At 31.1% G+C, this 21,158-nt stretch overlaps 1 protein-coding gene across 1 annotated transcript in view; it reads right to left on the bottom strand.

Annotated features, from left to right (window-relative positions):
• Window positions 1-114, bottom strand: part of LOC108904124 (octopamine receptor beta-2R-like) — a 97,321-nt gene extending 97,207 nt beyond the window's left edge. The window contains exon 1 of the mRNA XM_018706550.1: window positions 84-114. Coding sequence (XP_018562066.1) covers window positions 84-114 — 31 coding nt within the window. The remainder of the gene's footprint in view (window positions 1-83) is intronic.
• Between the last annotated feature and the right edge of the window lie 21,044 nt (window positions 115-21,158).

Raw genomic sequence — 21,158 nt, 5'->3', positions numbered from 1 at the left:
CGGACAGTAAACGACTCTTCATTTTCTTTTACGTACCTACAAAAGACACTGGTGTATGTAAGTACATGGTAATGTTAAAATACCAAAGTTTCTTAAACTGTGCTCTGCAGTCATCTCTGAATTTTAAACCCGAGATTATGCGAATGGCTTTTCTTTGAGTAGCAAAAACGGTATCAGCTGAAGGTGAATGAACCCAAATCAGGATTGCATAGGATATTTGGGAGTGAATAAAGCTGTGATAAGCAGTAATTAACGTTTTTTGAGATACTTTGCTAATCAAGTTGCGGATTAAATAGGTACCCTTGGACATCTTATTGCAATTTCGGATCCAAATATATTTTTCCAGAAATTTTACTGCATCAGGATTATTTACATCGTCTATTTCACGCAAGATGAACATTAAATGTTCGGTCTTAGGTGCGTTTAGGCATAAGTTATTTGAAGTAAACCAATGTAATGCGTCATTCTCGATTATTGGAATGTACACCGTCAGATCATCCAAAATATTATTGCCTATGGATAAATTAGTGTCATCAGCAAAAAGAATTGTGAACACGTTGTTTCTCACAGATTTTGGGAAATCATTTTTATACAGTAGGAATAGTAGTGGTCCCAGAACAGAACCTTGAGGTACCCCGTAATTCAAATTGAATGTTTTTGATTTGTAGTTGTTATGAACCACGTATTGTTGTCTATGACAAAGATACGATTGAATAAGTGATATGCTTTCGCGAGTACAGCCGTAAAATTGCAATTTGTCAATAAGTGTATTATGTCAACAAACATCGAACACACATACTTACCCTCATCAAACCCACTGTTTATAAATCAACTTGTCTATTGCAAGTGTAATTGACATATTACTTCTGAAACCGAACTGATTAGGACTGAAGAGATTACTATTTTCTAGATATACAAGAAGTTGGTTTTTCAATATTATTTCGTAAATTTTTGCAGAACAAGGAATAATCGATATAGGTCTGTAATTTGATGGATCGTTGGTATCATTTTTTTTAAGATAGGTATAACTTTAGATATTTTGAGACGACAAGGGAAAATATTCTGGGACAGACATAAATCAAGTAACTGAGTAAGAGGAAATATTATAGTGTCTTTAATACTCTTCAATATTTTTACTGAAATATCGTAAGGATCGTAACTTTTTATGTCCTTCAGATGCGTTATGATTTCACCTACCTCGTGATATGAAACAAGGATGAAAGAAAATTTATTGTTGCGGCTGACGTCATCGATAAAACTTCTATAATGAGCTGTTGAAGGTGGCAATTTTGATATTATATTATTGGCAATCTTAGCAAAATAATTATTGAATTCGTCGCAAGTGATTTGCGTTGTTGTATTTCTAGGTACTTTTCTATGTTGGTTTATAATTTTCCACATAGCTAGTTGGTGATTTGAACGACTCTTTATAAAATTATCATTTGAAACTTGCTTAGACAAGTTAATATGGTAACGATAGTATAAATCTAGATTTCATTGGAAAAACTAAGTTTATTTTACTTGATATAATGTTAATGAAATTTAGGAAGAGCTGCTCAGTAGATGTATTAGAATAGTAATTGATGGGACAATACTGTATGATTGTTATTTTCTTTTTTCTTTGGGGGCAGGTCTGGAAAATCCTTTCCGAATACAACCCTCTGATCGACACGTACAGACTCCCACAGTGCAGATCTGGTGTAGTGGAATTCAAACCAACAGCTAATACCTAGATCGATCCAGTCCAATTCTAGAGTTATGATTCTGACGTCTCTATTACCCCAGCTCCTCTTACTCTGAGTAGTTATATTTCAGAATATAACTTTACCTAACATAATAGTCTTAGTGGTAAAGTTATGTTGACTTAAAGTTTTTACTTAATTACCTAATATTTATATTTTATACAGACTTAGAATTGATATATTATTTTTTGATTACACTACATCAAAGTTTTTTCAATATGTGCAAAATTATTGTATCCACAATGAAATAAATAAATGTAACTATCTACTACTTATCTATTTTTATGATGTGTCAAAATTGTAATATACCTAATATTTTATACTTACTCCGAGTAAAAGAATGAACTTTTTAAAATTTCAAGTACTGAAATATTTTTTTACAGATGCAACAGAAATATTATTTAATTTTGTTATATCTACGGGCTCCGTAATTCAGATTTTTCACATAATTAACAATTCTAATATATTTCTGTTTCATACAACCAAAAACTGGATTAATATTTTTCGTATATATAACAATTCTCTGTTTTATGTTATATTAAACGCACACTTCATATTCTTTACTCTCAAGTAAAACTGCATTATTATCTAAAAGGTTTATACTAGGTGAAAAACTATAACGTTAGAAATAACTCCAATATTTAAAACTAAAGATGTGGTTTTATGTAAAGAAACCTTTGTTAAATATTAATGTTATGAACATTCCTGTGGAAAATCTTTTATTTTATTGAACCAAACACACAATTATCTATAAAGTGTTTCCTTGGTGAGACACAGGGTGTTGAAAAGTAGACAAAAATTGTTTAACACATATTTTTAAAAATGTACGAATATTACACTACATACCCCTCATAACCTGAAGCCTTCAATGATTAAGAGTGTAATGCAAGTGCGGTGATCTGGGGAAACCCCGTTTTTATTAAATATTTCTACGCCACTAACTTAAGAAATGTAGGTTAATTTCTAAATTGCCTGTTCTCTTTAGAGCAAAAAGTGTAACTTCACTTTTTTCCGGACGATCCTTCGTTCTCTAGGTCCACTAAAAAATCGCTGTCCTTGTGCGATAAAAACAAACATTTTTCTTCATTTTTTTTTTCGATTTCTTCTACTGAGAGCATAAGATTCGGCAATACGTTTGCTATAAAAAGTTTAACGTTTTCACTGTAAATAACCAAAATTTTATTTCTCAAATTTTCACTTACTAAAAAATACTTGTTAGGACACTACTGTTATCGTAAACCAGGAACAGGCGTCCTTTTTGAGATACTTGGTCAACGCGATCTCCTTCGCTTATGACTTATCGGAGAGATTAATCAAATCTGCTTTCAAATTAATGTATTTTTGTGTATTTTGTTTTACAAATACCATTTCTTGTTAAAAATAATTTAAAAAGAATGTTGTATGTTTACATTTAATGTTCTATTATTTCTTTCTTCGGGTCTCTTTGTAACTGCAAAAGTACAAAATAAATGCACAAAGAAAGAAATAACTCTAAAAAACAATTCATTTTAATGAATTACCTAAGTCCAATTAAATGGGCCTTTAAACCGCAGTTTGGTCAACTTGCCCGAATTTTTTATACAAGATAGTTTGATGTATATAATAACAATAAGTGACAGTAATTTTTTTTCAACACTCTGCCAGGAGCGAAAAAAGATAAAATAAAGGGATTTTTCTAGATAACTCAAAAGGGGTAAAAGGTAGAAAAATTATAAAAGTTGCAGAGCATACAATTCTAGATAAATATGGTCTATTGACTTTTTGTTGTGCTATTAAAACTAACAAACTTAGGATGGCTAGAAGTTAAGAGATGATTTCAGAAATTTAAAAAAATCGTAACAAGTAGAAATATGAATGAATTTTATTTTTTTTTCAATCTACTCTAAAAATATATAAATTTTCATTTCAGAGAAATAGATATATTTTTTATTTTTAATAAAAAAGTTTTAGCAATATACAGTTATAGTTAATATAAATTTGAAGAAATAGCGATAAAACATGCGGCTGTCAGTGGAAATACAGCAGCAGTTTTCTACTTGTAAAAGTTTAAAACTTTTTGAACATATAATTACATAACATCCTGTATAACTATAAATATTTATTACAAACAAATATCAAAATTATAGAATATGGCATCTATTACTGAATAAATACAAAAAGTACTGAATATTCCCTAAATTGGCCAATAAATTAGATCTACTCTATTGTCTCCAACTATTCAAGCAAGGAAATTTTTTTATTACCTACAACTTGGACAATTTTTTTTTAAACTAAAGTAAATTTATTGAGTCATAAAAAATGATAAGTATAAAAGAGGGTACGAAACTAACAAAAATTCCTGTTTAGTTATACATCTTTATTTATTAACTAAAATATCGAAAACAAAAAACTTAAACGTACACATCAATAAATGTCAAATACCACTCATTACGTTATCGAGTAATCGCGATTCACTATCGCTCCAACATGCTTCGGAAACACGAGATGATACTTCCGGGGGTTGTAAAAAGCTAGAACAAAGCATTTACGATATTGGCGTAGCGACGTTGATGTCAGCAGTTATTTACTAAAGGCCTCCTGTACATCAAATGTCTCATTTTACAGCTTTCGTAATCCTAGATAGAAGACGGGAGCTGAAACATTTGCGGAAGATACAGGAAAACGGATTTACAGAAAGAGGATTTCTGAAATTTTCAGCGTTATCTTATATTAAAAGATGTCTTTGTCGTCTTTTGGTCAGATCAGAAGTAACAGAATACGAAACAGTTTATTGAAATAGTCGAAGCTCTATGACTATTACTAAAACTGTTACTTTATTTATTTTATGTTTAAAATTAACCTTATAATATAAGTACTTAATTAATTGCCGGGTACATACATACCGGGTGTTTCTGAAATAAGTGCGTTCCTTGAAAAGGGTGATAAAGGGCACGAAAATAAGTAACTTTTATTAAGCAACTGATGGTCTAAATCCTTCTGTTTTCGAGAAAATTAATTAAGAAAATTAACTGTAAATGTAAGCTGATCCTGTGCATCTTGTGCACGTGCAAGGACAGAATGCAGAAGGCTTATGTTGTGTAGCGTCAGTTTGTTTTTTAAGTTTTACTCGAAAATCAGGCTTTTTTCGAAGAACAAAAAAGAGTAGTAATTTTTAGAAAATCGAGACGAATCCGAAAATATAATGGTTGTTACCGTAAATCAGTGGCGTAGTATTTTATTTAGAAAAATGAGCCAACGATACCTAGATGTATCTCCGCCACTGGAGCAAGTAAATTTTAGGAAAAGCCCTCAGATTTTGGACAATGTTTACATAAATACATGTGCCCAATTTTAAATTATTTCACTTACTAGTTTTATTTAAAAAAATTAAAAATATTTATTAAATAAAAATATTAAGTTTAACACCCTGTAATTTTTTAACAAGGCGTCCTAGATAAAAACATTATAAGAAAGACTCCTCTCAAAATTCACCAAAGAATACGAGGTTTCAATTTTGGTCACCGTTTGTAAATCACCTTGTATACCTATTTATTTATTTAAATCCAGAGCAATGATAATTTTGAAACATACAGGGTGAGTCAGTTTTTTGTAGTAGGATTTTAACAGTTGAAAGAAAACCATTTTTTCATAAGAAAAGTTCCTATAAACGTAGGTCTTAGAACGCTTCGTTTGTGAGATATAGGGTGTTGAAAACAAAATTTTTTAAAGAATTTTTCTTAATATCTCTAAAAGACCAACCAACATATATTGAACTGAAATTTGGTATTAATGACACATTAGTTATGGTGAATAAAACAAAGATATCTGTTATCCATTTCACACACCAGTAACGTGCCTGAGGTGGGTTACTGCCCCCTTTAAAAAACAATTCGTACGCCCGTGGATTTTTCTGGAAAATAACATCATTTTTAAATTTTTTAATCAATTCTGAACAAAACAGCTCTCTTTCAATTTTTTATGATATTGGTAATACATTTGTAATAAGAAAAATATGATATACCCTGAAAATCAACAAAAACGATTAAATGTGATAACGTTGATATAAGAACGCAAACATTGTGTAACGTGTGTGTCAATTAGTTCTTTTTTAAGTTCTGTGTTTGTTTTTTCATGCTAAATTTCAGTTTAATATCTGTTGGTCTTTTAGAGATATTAAGAAAAATTCTTAAAAATGTTTGTTTTCTACATCCTATATCTCACAAACGAAGCGTTTTAAGACCTATGTTTATAGGAACTTTTCTTATTAAAAGATGATTCTCTATCAACTGTTATTATTCATTCAATCGTTTCTGTTGATTTTTAGTGCACATCATATTTTTCTTATTAATTCACAATTCACATCTTTGGAACAGTTTCATGCCAAATGAATTTAAACAAAAACCGTTAATTTTATAAAAAATTGAAAGAGATCTGTTTTGTTCAGAATTGATTAAAAAATTTAGGAATGATGTTATTTTCCAGAAAAATTCACGGGCGTACGAATTATTTTTTTTAAAGGGGGCAGTTACCCACCTCAGGCACGTCACTGGTGGGTGAAATAGATAACAGATATCTTTATTTTATTCATCATAACTAATGTGTTATTAATACCAAATTTCAGTTCAATATATGTTGGTCTTTTAGAGATATTAAGAAAAATTCTTAAAAAAGTTTGTTTTCAACACCCTATATCTCACAAACGAAGCGTTCTAAGACCTACGTTTATAGGAACTTTTATCTCTCAACTGTTAAAATCCTACCACAAAAAACTGACTCACCCTGTATATCTGGAACAACAGATTGCGGTTATTCAAAATTTAACTAAATTAAAATTTATATAAGTATCTTTGTTTTACTTGGTTAACAGATGAATAATGGATATCCAGTACAATAAATAAATGTCCAGTAATTCGAATAAAAGTTCGACTACATCACTATTTATCATTAATCGAAAAAATGTTTCAGATAAAGTTACCAACCACCCCACCTACAAGAAGGGGGTCCGGGGGCTAACTTTCAGGTTAAAAAAATCACCCCGTATTTAAAAATGTAATATTTTTAATCTATTTAAATTATTCACTAATGTAATTTGTAATTTTTTGCGTCTCTACACATTTATTTTGTACATAGGTATGCTAATTTTGACCAGCGATATGAAGCTTCCGATATTATATATGATGGAATTATCACCCTTGGTATTTTAAACAATATATCGTAATCTATAGCGTTACACATGAATAAACCTGAGTTTTATCATATCGGAATTGAATACTGAGGTATTAACTGAGCATATTAATAACTCTATTTTGAGTATACTATAATACATTATAGCGTGTTGATCATTTTAAATCACAAATATAAATGTAATATCGTACATGTGTCACTCTTTCACGTGTGGCAGTTCTTTTTTTATAATTAATTACGTACTACCTACCTAATAATTATGTACTAATTATTTCATCATCGAAGTTGTGAAAAGGTTTAAAGTTCAATGTGTGTAAACTGCTATATTCAATTCTAAATTTATTTTTGGAATTCCACAAATTTTTATCAAGAACTAATATTTCATCGTTTTAATTTTGCATCACTCATTTTTTTCATTATCTTTTCTGCTGTTCTCGTTTTTAGTGTAGTGTTAAAGGTGCAATATAAGAAACAATATTTTGGTATGGTAATCATGTTTCTTGGTTTGTATCACTTCTACTATTATTGATATTCACAGTAGCAGCAATGCATAAGAAGGGCTTAACTATTACTTCCCAATTAAATAAAAACGTTTGGAATTTTTTCAGAAGAAGAAATTTTATTAACAAATTTTGTAACAGCAAAAATACACATACAGGGTGTTTATTAATTGAATGCCGATACTTAAGGGTGTGACTCCTTGGGTCATTTTAAGAAGAAAACTTAATATCAACATATGTCCTAAACCTCTTAATTTTTGAGCTACAGGGTGTTACAGTTTTAAGAAAAAATTTACTTTTTTATTATAATTTTCTTATCACTCCAGATATTTTTATGAAATTTTGTACACATCTATTAATCATTAAGGAGCATTGTTTGATGTAAAAAATGTTTTAAAATCTTTGCCAATGACGTCCGTACGAGGTTTGAACTAAACATTTTTGAAGAAAAAAATGGTACGCCACTGCTTTTTCTAAAAACTAAAATTATTTTTAAAATCTCCATTTATTTTACAGCAAATTCGGTCCCTAGACTTACTCTCGTACGACGCACCATTTGCACGTAAAAAAATGAAAACCAAAAAAAGTTTTTTCCCCAAGTTCATTGAGACTGCTTTTGATATTTTGTTGCCATTTTGTAGACACCCACCATGCGTGGAAACACTTTTTGTGGGGCAAAAATTAATTTTCTACTTTCACAAATGACGTTCACGTAGGCATAATATTAAATGTTTGGATAGAAAAAACGGTAAGCTCATTAAATGCCCCCTTAAAGCAAATGAAATAAAAATTAGTAGGCTGGGTAAAGTGTCATAATTTTTTACGCTTCTTTTCGCAATAAAGTTGACATTGATTTTTCATTATTAAAAAATTATTAGAGTAGGAGGTAAAATCTCATAAAAAATGGTAAATTTTACAATCGGTGAATTAGCTGACATGCATTTTACTTATGGGGTTGCCGACGGAAATGCATACGAAGCCAGGAGGATATACCAAGAGCGGTATCCAAATCGCGTACTACCCGATCCGAGAACATTTTCTGGGATTCATAGACGTCTTCACGAAACCGGAAATTTAAAAGTAGACCACAGTGCTAAAGGAGTCCCTGAAACAGTAAGAACACCGGAACTTGAAGAAGGAATTTTACATGAAATTGAGGAGAACCCCGAAACTAGCACGAGGAAAATCGCGGCAACATTTAATGTTTCACACGTACTTGTTTGGAAAATTCTTATCGAAAATTTGTTATATCCATATCACATTGAAAGAGTCCAGGCATTACTCCCTAGAGATTTCCCGTTGCGCATTAATTTCTGTGAGTGGTTTCTTCAAAAGCTGCTGGAAAATCCGTTATTTGACAGGTACATTCTTTTTACCGATGAAGCTAGTTTTTCTCGAAACTCAATACGAAATTTCCATAATAACCATTTGTGGGCGGATGAAAACCCTTTTGCAATTGTTGAATCAAATCATCAAGAACAGTTTTCAATAAATGTTTGGGCTGGTATTATTGACGATTATTTGATAGGCCCATTTTTTCTCCCAAGAAGATTAGATGGACAATCGTATTTACACTTTCTTGAAGAAGATCTGCCGCCAATGCTTGAAGACCTTCCTCTTTTATTAAGAAACCAGATGTGGCTAATGCACGATGGTGCGCCTCCACATTTTAGCTTACGGGTGCGTGAATTTTTAAATCACAACTATCGCGATCGGTGGATAGGCCGCGGAGGAACGCAGTCATGGCCGCCCAGATCTCCCGACCTTAATAGTTTAGACTACTTTTTCTGGGGTCATCTGAAAAGCTTAGTGTACGCAGTGCCGATTCAAACCGAAGAAGAGTTACGAAATCGTATAATAGTATGCTGCCAAACCATAAGAGACACCCCAGGAATTTTTGAAAATGTACGTCAGTCTATGCGAAGAAGAGTAGATGCTTGCATACGTGTGGGTGGAGGACACTTTCAACAACTACTGTAAATACATAATAAATACATTATGACACTTTACCCAGCCTACTAATTTTTATTTCATTTGCTTTAAGGGGGCATTTAATGAGCTTACCGTTTTTTCTATCCAAACATTTAATATTATGCCTACGTGAACGTCATTTGTGAAAGTAGAAAATTAATTTTTGCCCCACAAAAAGTGTTTCCACGCATGGTGGGTGTCTACAAAATGGCAACAAAATATCAAAAGCAGTCTCAATGAACTTGGGGAAAAAACTTTTTTTGGTTTTCATTTTTTTACGTGCAAATGGTGCGTCGTACGAGAGTAAGTCTAGGGACCGAATTTGCTGTAAAATAGATGGAGATTTTAAAAATAATTTTAGTTTTTAGAAAAAGCAGTGGCGTACCATTTTTTTCTTCAAAAATGTTTAGTTCAAACCTCGTACGGACGTCATTGGCAAAGATTTTAAAACATTTTTTACATCAAACAATGCTCATTAATAATTAATAGGTGTGTATACAAAATTTCATAAAAATATCAGGAGTGATAAGAAAATTATAATAAAAAAGTAAATTTTTTCTTAAAACTGAAACACCCTGTATCTCAAAAATTAAGAGGTTTAGGACATATGTTAAAATTAAGTTTTCTTCTTAAAATGACCCAAGGATTCACACCCTTAAATATCGGCATTCAATTAATAAGCACCCTGTATATAAATGTACACGCTGAATTCAGTACAAAGAATTTAGGGGCGTGTTTTTGAGATCAAAGTAACACTTTTTTTCCTATAAATAAATTTTTAAATTTTTTGCTGTAAATAGTTATATTTGAAAATATGGTGTGCATTTAACTTTTCATCAGCCAATATCTCGGAAACGGTCAATGTCAGGGTAGCAAAAAAGTTAGGGTAAAAAAGTTAGGCTCAGTTTAATTCAAGCGTATCTTTATAGGTGGCGCCCCCTACAAGCAGTGTCAAAAGCAATGACATTTAAATTTACCATCCTAAAAACTCCCATACCCCAAGTTTTAGATGTACATTCAAATCTATTTGGAAATTATTACTAAAAAATTGAAAAAATTTAAAAACTTTGACACCCTGTTTATAGAAAACTAAGCATTTGTGAACATTCGTTTATTGGGAAAAAAAATCTTATTTTGACCTCAAAACTACGCCACAAAATTCTTTGTACTGAATTTTGAAACACCTTGTATATATTTGAGGAAATCCAGATTTACTTATTGGAAAATTATATTAAACAGTTATATTTAACATAAAACTATTTCGTGAATGATATTATTATATTTTTGTTAACTATTTTTAATGCAGATTCCATGATTATAACATTTTTAAAAGTATAATTTATTTTTTATTAAGCATTTTTATTAGTTATTGTATATCTGTTAAATGCTTTCAATCCAATAGGTAGCACTTTTGACATTTATCATTTAAATTGAAATTAAATTTTAGCAGCTTATTAACACTGATAATTGAATAGAAATATTCAGTTTAGGAAGTGATATATTTACGAGACCATTTTAGGTCGTAACCAATTTATAAAGCCGTAAAATTGCAAAGTGGCAAAAATTATAAGCGTATTACCCTGATATTTTAATATATTGGTACTTTGGAATTGCGCCAATGACATCGCCTCCAAGTTTAATATCAGTAAAGTCAATCAAAGCTTTAATTAATTTTTTTCCTATTTATTTCCCAGATTGGAATAAAATCGAATTTCCTGCAAAATTTGTTTTAAATCCTATTAAATTTCAGCAACTCATTTAATTTAGTATATATTAAATGATTTTAAAGGAAATGGTGAAGTATTACTTGATTATTCTTCATTTTTGTCAATTCTGGGCAATTTTCAAAATAAAATATTAAAAAATCAGGGCATAAGTTTTTCTTTTATTGTTATTTCTTATATTCAGGATAAATTTTTAAATGTATTCTCTTTAATAAGCTTAGCTATAGCTTTCTAACTCTACACAGCTTTGACAATATTTTCTTTACATAACTTCCATCTTCAGGTATATGTCTTATGAACAGTAGATAATACACCTTCGTTAGGGGCAGAATTCAGGGGGCTGTAACTCCAAAAGAGGGGGCCAGTTGGCAAAAAGAAAAAATACAGGTTCCCTAAATTTGTTTTAAGAATCTATGACCAAATTTTGTTGCATGAATTTCGAGACACCCTATATACCGACTTCTGAGAGGTCTAAAAATCTAGCATTTTTAAATTTGATAGAAGTGGCAGTTTAAATGTATGTTAATTTATCTATGATTTAATAGTGACAACGCTGTGTTGAAAGTCGAAAAACTTATGATTATGTTATAGTTATCTTGAAAGTGAGTATTCAATATTTTATTCCTTTATTGTCTTTCCCGCTTCACTGCACACATAAGATGCAGCCCGTTGATAAAGCTTTTTATGCAAAATATCTTTTCAACGATTATATTCCACGAAAACCGCTAACGATTTACGAAATTGCCAAACTAACTGCTGAACCTTCTCTGCAATCTTTCACCCCTCCTAAGAATATTATTAGCAATTCTTTAAGAACCAGATTATGGCCCATAAATCGTCTGATTTTTACCGACGAAGATTATTTTGGAGCACTTGTTACGGACCGTCCCAATTCGCAACTCGACAGAGACCAAGCATTTGGTGTTATGAATAGCAGTTCAAATCACAATTGGATTCGAAACTCTGTGATCTTGACATCGGCATTAATCAAACTGCTATATCTGTAATGGCAAATGCTTCACCAGTTTTCAATGAGGATGTAGTAGAGGAGGTAGAAGATATTCTTGACATAAAAGCACTGATGCAATCATTGTTGGATGACATCATAGATGCTGCTAGAAAAACGTCCATAAAAACATACATCAATATCGTTTCGTGCAACTTCTCAAACCTGCAGACAAGGCCTTTTCCAAAAGCAGATTCCAGAAAAACAAACAGGAAGTCCCGAATGGGCAAATCAAGAATCTGCAAAAAAACACCCGATAAAACAGAAGAGATAGAAAAGACAAGTAAAACGAAGTTTAACAAAAATGGAACTAAAAGAAAATTGACAAAACAGACTGAATGCAAAAATACTGAAAAAGAAAACATTAGATACAAAAAAATCTTGAAAACACGAAATAAATCGAAACTTGAAGTTACCAGCTTATCTTCTGATTCAGAAGGAGAATTCATCGAAACCATGGCTAAAAACAACAAATTTCTCACGTATTCCTCAGACTCTGACATCGATGTCACATAAGATTGCGGCGACCTCAGCATTCTTTTGGGTAATTTCAAAAATTTTGGTAGTTGCTATCAGTTAATATTATTATTAATATCGTTATTTCAGATGATGAGCAGATCTTCCCAGATGTTTTCATCGTAGCGAGATTTCCGACAAAAAAAGTAATGTTTCCTTTTTGTCGGGCAAGTGACAGGGGCAGATGGGTAATTTTTACTGAAGTTTTTACGGCACTCCAAAAATCGTTTCCACTTTTCCCTTGCGGACGACATTTCCACAGTTTCCAGAGCTAACATAGAGTCAAAGTTACCAAAGCCGACATTCATTTCAGGGAGATCACGCTTGGTGAGTTCCTTGAAATTTAATGTCAATTTTGATGGTTTTAATATTAAATAAAAATTGTATCATTAAATCACATAACATATTTATTTATTAAATTGTACCAATATTTAAATTTTTATATTTGAATGTACGGACCTGCCCCAAGCATGTCCAAAACTGTCTCATGGTGGAGCACTTTCGGACAAGTTGCACTTTTTTCTATTATTTTTTTTCCACAAATAAATACTAGATATTTTTCCAGTTCGGCTATGGAGAAAGTTGCGTAACATTTAAAGCAATCTAATAACACATATGGTAAGTCCCACCCACATTCTTCAAATCTGGTTAACTTGACTTGACCAAAAGCGTCCGGACAGGATAAGACTTTATCCTACTAAGAACTCTTGGCTTGCCTGTGTTTATGAATTTCTTATCGTCATTTTTAAGCCTCATCCATCACTATGTTCTGCATAGTGACTTTAATAATGCAGCTAGCAGTGTTGAAGAAGATTCGGGCTATACATGAGCCTACGTCGACAATTCAGTAGCTTTCTCGTTATCTCCTGATTTAACTTTCCAGCTTTACCAAAGCGTCCAAAGAACCTCATCCTAGCTTAGATTGCCTTTAGTTTGCCTGAATATTGGAGTAAATAACTTCGTTGTTTTTTACGGTCCCTGTTTTCTATGTTGTACTGTAGTCAGTTGTCACCATTTCTGTCCGAAAAACTGGAGAAAACATTTCTAGACTAACAAGGACTTTTCCCTAGTCCTATATAACTCCTACTCCTGTGTTTGTTTTTGAGTTGTCCGTAGACCAAACTTTTTTTATTTCTATATTGCCTTAAAATTTTTGAAATCTATACAACAGCTCCAAATGGCCTGTTACAGTTTCACTTAGAAACACCTCACTTTGTCTCAATTGGTGTAGTTCATAAAATTAAAATACTTACTATTAAGTTAATATGGGAAGGCACTCTTATTCAATACTACAAAAACAGTAGAACCAGTTGTGTCATCAAAATCAAAATGTTCATCCCTATGTTGACTAAAAATAATATAACTAGTCTCTTCATCTCACTTTATCCCCACCCATATGGCAAGTTTGATTTGTTTTCAGAGGTTTCTTTTACTCTTAGGATTTATGGCCGTAAGAACTACATATTCTATTGAAATATATGTTATTCTCCATGTATCCACGTCGATAAGTCGATTAGTTTGAAATAAAATCTATTTCAGTTTAGCAGACATATCCGAGACATATCGTATGTTGTAATTTTTAGGTCAACTAGAATTCCTCCGCAATCTACCCAGCAGGATCCATCTTCCTGAAGGCAACGAAAAAATATTTTACATAAATACGTTCACTTATTTATCTCCGCTGCGAGCGGAAAACTGCCGGCCATTTATACGCATCCGCCATAAAATAAATTACATTCCAAATGGCCTGATTCATCAAAGGGCAACATAATTGCAAGCTGAAATAAACATCTGACGTGTGTGCAACTTTGGGGTTTTAAATTATGAAAACATTTTTAAATGAATTATCGTAATTAGCTGGAAGTCAGTTTTGTCAAAGTATAAAATTTTTAGGCTTCGAAATAATTTCTGGAAAGCTAAATTTAATATTAAAAATAAAGTTTGATTTCATCTATATGGTGTCTCAAATTTAGATATTGCTGGTTTATTTCCGTGTAGAAATGGTTAAATGTACTAAATCAATAGCTATTCCAAACATGATACAGTGCACTGAAAGAACTTTTCATTTGTCACAAAGAAACACCTTTATTTGGTACTTAAATTAATACTTTGTTGGTAAAATGGTCAATGTTGTAAACTGAAATAAATTTATATTTATTAGCATTAATATTACCACAAAATATAATATTTTGTAAAATACCTATGTATATACAGTGTGTCTCCAGATGGGGTGCCGCAAGCTTTTTTGTTGTTGCTTTTCGAGAAAAACTTATCCCTGATAAAAAGTTTTGCTTATCTTTTTTACTATCTTACATACCTTATAATTACCATGGACATTTCCTTATCAGTGTCAAAGGCAACATATTTATTTTTATTAATAATGCTAACCGTAGAGCAACGAATTTATCTTGTGAAATGTTATGGAATAGGTAATGTTTCATATCGATATGCAGCACAAATTTTTAATGAAGAGTATCCAAATGTAACTGTAACTCGCAGAGTAGTTCGCAAGCAGATCTCATATTTAAATAATCTTAGGATACAACAAAATATATTATTTTGATTAATGAATTTTGAATTTTTTTATATCCATTCAAACCAGTGTTTAATCATAAATTGCTTGATGGAGATGATGTTCGTCGTTTGGACTTTTGTTTAACAGTGGGGAGAAACTAATTGAAAACAAATGCTTTCATCACAATATTTTATTTACTGATGAATCAACATTCACAACTAATGGCGTGGTTTTCTCTCAAAACTGTAGATACTGGATTAAAGATAATCCAAATTTTCGATTGATAACTAATAGTCAAAAATATCAAAAAATAAATATCTGGTGTGACATAATGTATCATATAATCTTTAATTTTTGGAAGAAAATCCTAACCAAAATTTGTATTTGCAAACTCTCAATAATTTTGTTTTGGCGAAAATTTAAAGATCAGGAGAGTGGGTTACGTAATAAAGTAGGCAATACACATAAATAATGTTATGATATTGAAAGCCGATAACGATACACAATTACATAATACAATGAAATTTTGAAAATTATGAAACACTAAAATAAAGAACTTTGACAACAGGGATGTGTTATACTATATATGAGAAAATGAAGGATACAAATTAACGTATAGTATAAGTTTTAGTACATAAAAGGCAAAATCGTTACATGATAATATCAATCTGTCAGAATAAAATAAATATGTAATGCAAAATTTTAAATTAAATAGTTTAATGAAAGCAATAATACATACTAGAAAGTTAAAATGTATAACCTAGTACAACTTTGTAAAGATATTCATCATATTAGGAGCATTGGTTTGGTGAAATTTGAAAAATTAAGATTTTGACAGATCGTCGTAGAATAAGAAAGAGTTGTACTTATAAATTAAGTCCATGCAATAAACTAAGACTATAATTAAAGTTCATCATACCTTTAATCTATATTTATGAGTGGAATAAAAATTAAATTTCTTTAGATAACTTCACATAGCGATTTTGGAAATGTCAAACCCATAACTCAACATTGTGTAAAATTTATTGTGTAGGTAAATGATATTTCTCAGATGTAAAATGACCTGTGTTGTGTTAAAAAGACCTTCTATTTATATGACTGTATTTAAAACCCAATTTACATTCCTAATAGTGTATAAAATTGAAAGTTGTCAAGAAACGATGCCTCTGAAAACATTTTAGTCATTAGTTAATTCATACAAGATAAAACTGTTCAAAATAGAGAAATTAACTTAATATCAATGTTGTGGAACAATACTAGTAACATAGAATTAAGCTAAATAGCATAATTTGGTTAAATTTCAATAAACTAGCAAAATTTTGTGGAAACTTTAAAAATCAACGTAATATAAAGATTTGGGTATGTAAATTTGCAGAAAATTATGTAGAATCCGAATATATCAGTTTCATGCTGCAATAGACATACATAAAGGCATAATTCTAGTTTAAAAATTTCATAAAGCTTCAAACTAATGTTGCTATAACAACAACCTCATTTGTTATCAATTTATAAAAACTGTTACAGGGCTTCTAGTAGCCAGTCTTTCATAATTTGTCGAACCATAAACATCGTTCAGTCACTCCTAAAATAAACAAAAGCCAGACAAATTAAATAAATAAATGTATACGTAGTTACCATTTTTCAAACGTCAACAGCAGCAAGCCGTATTCCGACAACTGTCAAAAGTGAAAATTTTCCAGCAATTAAAAATTTCTCAACAGTCCAAATATTCACTGAGATTTATATGATTGGAATAAGCGCCATTTAACCAAAAGTGCAATGTATATATTTCCAATTAGAAACTAGTGAAGTGCTGTGAGGAAATACAACGACAGACGAGGTGCAAACCCAATCAACCAATGGAATATCAAGTATATAGAGCCAGTTCTTCGATCTAGATCATACAAAACCCAACGTCGACCAGGACGAGGTTCGCAACATTTGGATGGCATCTCCGGAACCAGAAATACACTAAAACGATACGTGAGTCACATACTTGGCCAATTTAAAAATTTCATCGTACGAATTCGTATATAACAATCAAACTTATAGCTATAAAAATTCTGTTTTAAAATACCAAAGTCGACTAAATATCAAAATTTCACCTTCTAAATTAGCATAGGATACAATTTGTCAATTGTCTGCTAAATTAGATATGCAATATATTTTGTTCATTTATTGTTAAATAGTATTTTTCATTTCGTATATATATATAAAAATAGTGAAACACACCCTGAGAAAGAGAAAGCTCTAACAGAAATAATTTATAAGACTAGATCTTATTGGCGCCTGGGCAAAGTAAAATAAAAGTAAAATAATTCACTTTCAGACATCAAAAACATAACAATAAATACTCATGACTTGAGTTAAATAATAATAATAATAATGACCAACCACTAGCACTTCTCTGCACTTGAAGGTGGCGGTTTTATTGACAACAAAGGAACTGTTCTCTCGATGTACTATTATTCTTGTGACAGAAGTTACGTAGCGATCATTTAATAAAAGTTTACGCGCCTAACATGTAACCTCTTCTTAAGAAAAGTTATTTAGCTAATTAAGATAACTCAAATTAGATTAAAAACTCTGAGTGAAGTGTCGCAGGAATTGTTGCCTCATAATTTATACATCACGGTAGAGGGGGACCCATGAAAGTTGATTAATCAAAAATCTATATATAGTCTGGAAACTACCAGGGCAGAGGTTATCGCTCGCATTGTCTTAACAAGCTTTTTTTGAGGATAAAGTTGAATGGCATGGCTTTTTCTGCTCCAGGACTCGCTGAGAAATATTTGATTTTATTCTCACGCGATGTTCTGTCATTGAAAGGCATAACGGATTGTGCAGCTGTTCCAGGTATTTTTTCTTCTAGGACGCTAGAAATTTAAATGATTTCATATTACTACTCATTGTAGTATTAGGCAGCCTATACAGTTTAAATGATGTTACATTTGTTACATTTTTTTAATACTCAACAAAATCGAAGTTTTGCATCTCAGTAAAATTATTTATAACCTGACGAAATAAGTATTACTTCAAACTAATAACTTAATCTATTGGGTAAGTATTCTTGGAGGATGACAATCCTTTCCTGAATATGTAAGCTTATACCTACGTCAGTCTAAGCTGTTCTATGTGCGTCTCCAATCCGCAGAGAATGAGAATATATCCGATTTTTTTACAGGTAAAAGATTCTCGTAATTTTTCACTTTTTTGACATGAGAATCCTTTAGCTAATATACGGCACTACAAGATTATACTTCCTTTTTGTTCTTTTTATAACGGAAAATCATTTTATTTGCCCGTCCTTTTATTTCAATGTATTTTCTATTTTAATTGAGGTTATTAACTTAAGTATGACGTCCCTTAAGAAAACATTAATATTTTTAAAAGAAATACCTAATGGAAAAGATCAGCCGATTTTGATTCTAGGAACCTTTCAGTATGGCCCATTCATTATAAAATATAGACAGGGAGTGTTTAATATTCATAATACCCATTTCTGGTCAGACAAAAATCCACGAGCAATTAGACGGACAAATTTTCAAAATAGATTTGCAATAAATGTATGGACAGGTATTTTAGGGGACCAGCTACTTGGACCAATTCAGTTTCCCGTTCGTCTGAATGCAGAAGGATACTTAAACTTTCTGCAATATGATGTAAGAGAACTATTGGATAATACACCGTTAAACGTACGCTTAACATTACACTATCAATATTACACACTTTACCCATAATGTCATAAATTGGTTAAACGAGCATTTTCCTGGCAAGCGGATAGGTATAGGTGGCCCCATTCCACGGCCACCTCGGTGTCCAGACCTACATCCTCTAGATTACTGTGGGTAGGATTAAGGCTGTAGTTTACGCTACAGAAATAAATTCTTTGGAATAATTACAGCAGAGGATTCATTTGGTTGCGAATCAAATTATACAAAATAATTTAGAAGTTTTGGCATCTCGGGCAATTCGACGTCGAGCTGAAAAATGTATTCAGCAAAGTGGAAATCTTTTTGAGCATTTGCTATAAAAAATACTTTTGAGAACAAGATAAGTTATATTAATAGTGTGGTTTTCAATTATTTTTATTAGTTTATCGCATTAATACTTAAAAATTTCAATTGTTTTTTTTTTGTCAAATAATAATTTTCTAAAAATAATAAATCTCAACAATTAAATAACAATAACAAATTCAAAATAACAATTCACAGAACGTAAATAACTAAAATGTCAATGCAAATGACTCTAAACGTATTTTTATTCTTCACAACCTACTACGATAGAAAATATTGACAATTTCGATTACCGGTGACTAACACATGCAACATTATTTTTAAACGGATTTTACACAAAAATTGAACATTCTACCAATATGAAGCAAAAGTACCTTTTTTACGAAAAAACTCTGAAATTTCATACTTTTCAGTCAAAAGTATAAAAAAGTTATGGTATATTTTACCCCTCCCCCCCCCAGTATTGCAACGTATGCGACGCAAATTTGTAAATTTCGTTTCAGTAGCGGACTGAGCACGTAAGAGTCTCTAAATTTCATAATTTTATCTCAACTGGTTTCGGAGTTATTTAGAAAAAAATCATCAGCCTTTTAAGTAGCTATAACTTCCTTAGGAAGAATTTTTGGAACCACGTTTATATAAAGAAAAAGTAATCTTTTACGACATAGAATACTCTGTAGAAATATGCCCCCTAATTTCGGGATACGAGACCATGTATATAAATTATAAATTCAAGAGGATTACATTATTGAAATTTACCATGATAAAAAGCAATGTATCTTTTTGTGGAATTATAGCGAAAATATTTTTTTATAAATTATTACAATTGTGACAGTTGTATGCACAAATTGAAGAATCACACTAATATTGTAACTTTTTACAAGGCATATTTTTAGTGAAGATTCAAATATATCTCGGAAACAAGTACTTTTCGAAAATTATTTACATTACAAAAGTTGCTTAAAATTAAGTGGTTTCACGCCTGGACTACTATCCAAAAATTATTTCGCCTGGATTTAAACTGAATATAAAAAATGACCATCTTTGTAACGTAGTTAATTTTACACTAAAAATAACTTAATTGACTTCTAGCGTTTTTGTGTCAAATAGCAGTAAAGAGCTTATTAAATATTTCTGAACCTTTTTAGTTACAATTAAGAGTTGAGGGACTGCTGTTCTTATTAGAGGCAAAATTTGTAATTAGTATTTCGCAACATTGTTCACTGGAAAAATTTGAACAGTCCATTTGATTGATTGGACAAACACCTACCTGTCAGAGCTTAAATTTTAAGGCGAGGATGAAAATATAAAATAATTTGAAAAACTGAATGCTTGAACAAAACATAACGGAGTTTTCCTTGTCGTCATTTTATTAGCTCAATTTTCTATTAAATCACAATTAGTTTTAAATTTGACTCATGCAATTAATTAATTTATAAATAAGTAGTAATGAATGGTAAAGCATTACAAAAACCAATTACGTATAATGAAATATACAGGGTGTCCCGTGTAAAACTCCCCAGCTGGATAACTCGAAAACGGAAAAAGATAAATGATTTCTAAAAAATCCACTGTATAGTTTCAATAAATGGCTTTACTTGTGAGTACAAATCCCGTTCCTCTCAGTGCAGGTATAGATTTCGCTGCAATCCGAAAACATATTTTGTTGACAGCAGTTTTGAAAAGTGGCGCACATGAAAGATCTCTAAATTATAAGCAACTTTTATGATATAAACAATTTTCGAAAAGCCACTAGTTTCCGAGATACTTGAATTTGAAGTAATTTTTCCAGGAGGAAGATTTTTTAAAGTTACGTTTTCAGGCATAACTACTGCAGATTTTTGTCGTATTAGATTGCTTTGAATAAAACAGTGATTAATTAATTTTATTTACCTACGACCACTACTGTAAATACTTAAAAACACACCGTCTGCGATCAATGTAAGATTCCTATTACGTACGGTAAAAAAATCGCACAGTCTTCCTAGCAACCGCCTAGCAACGG

Source organism: Anoplophora glabripennis, unplaced genomic scaffold (genome assembly GCF_000390285.2).
Source record: "Anoplophora glabripennis isolate ALB-LARVAE unplaced genomic scaffold, Agla_2.0 scaffold117, whole genome shotgun sequence".
Taxonomy (NCBI): Eukaryota; Metazoa; Arthropoda; class Insecta; order Coleoptera; family Cerambycidae; genus Anoplophora; species Anoplophora glabripennis.
This window is presented reverse-complemented; position numbering and strand designations above follow the sequence as displayed.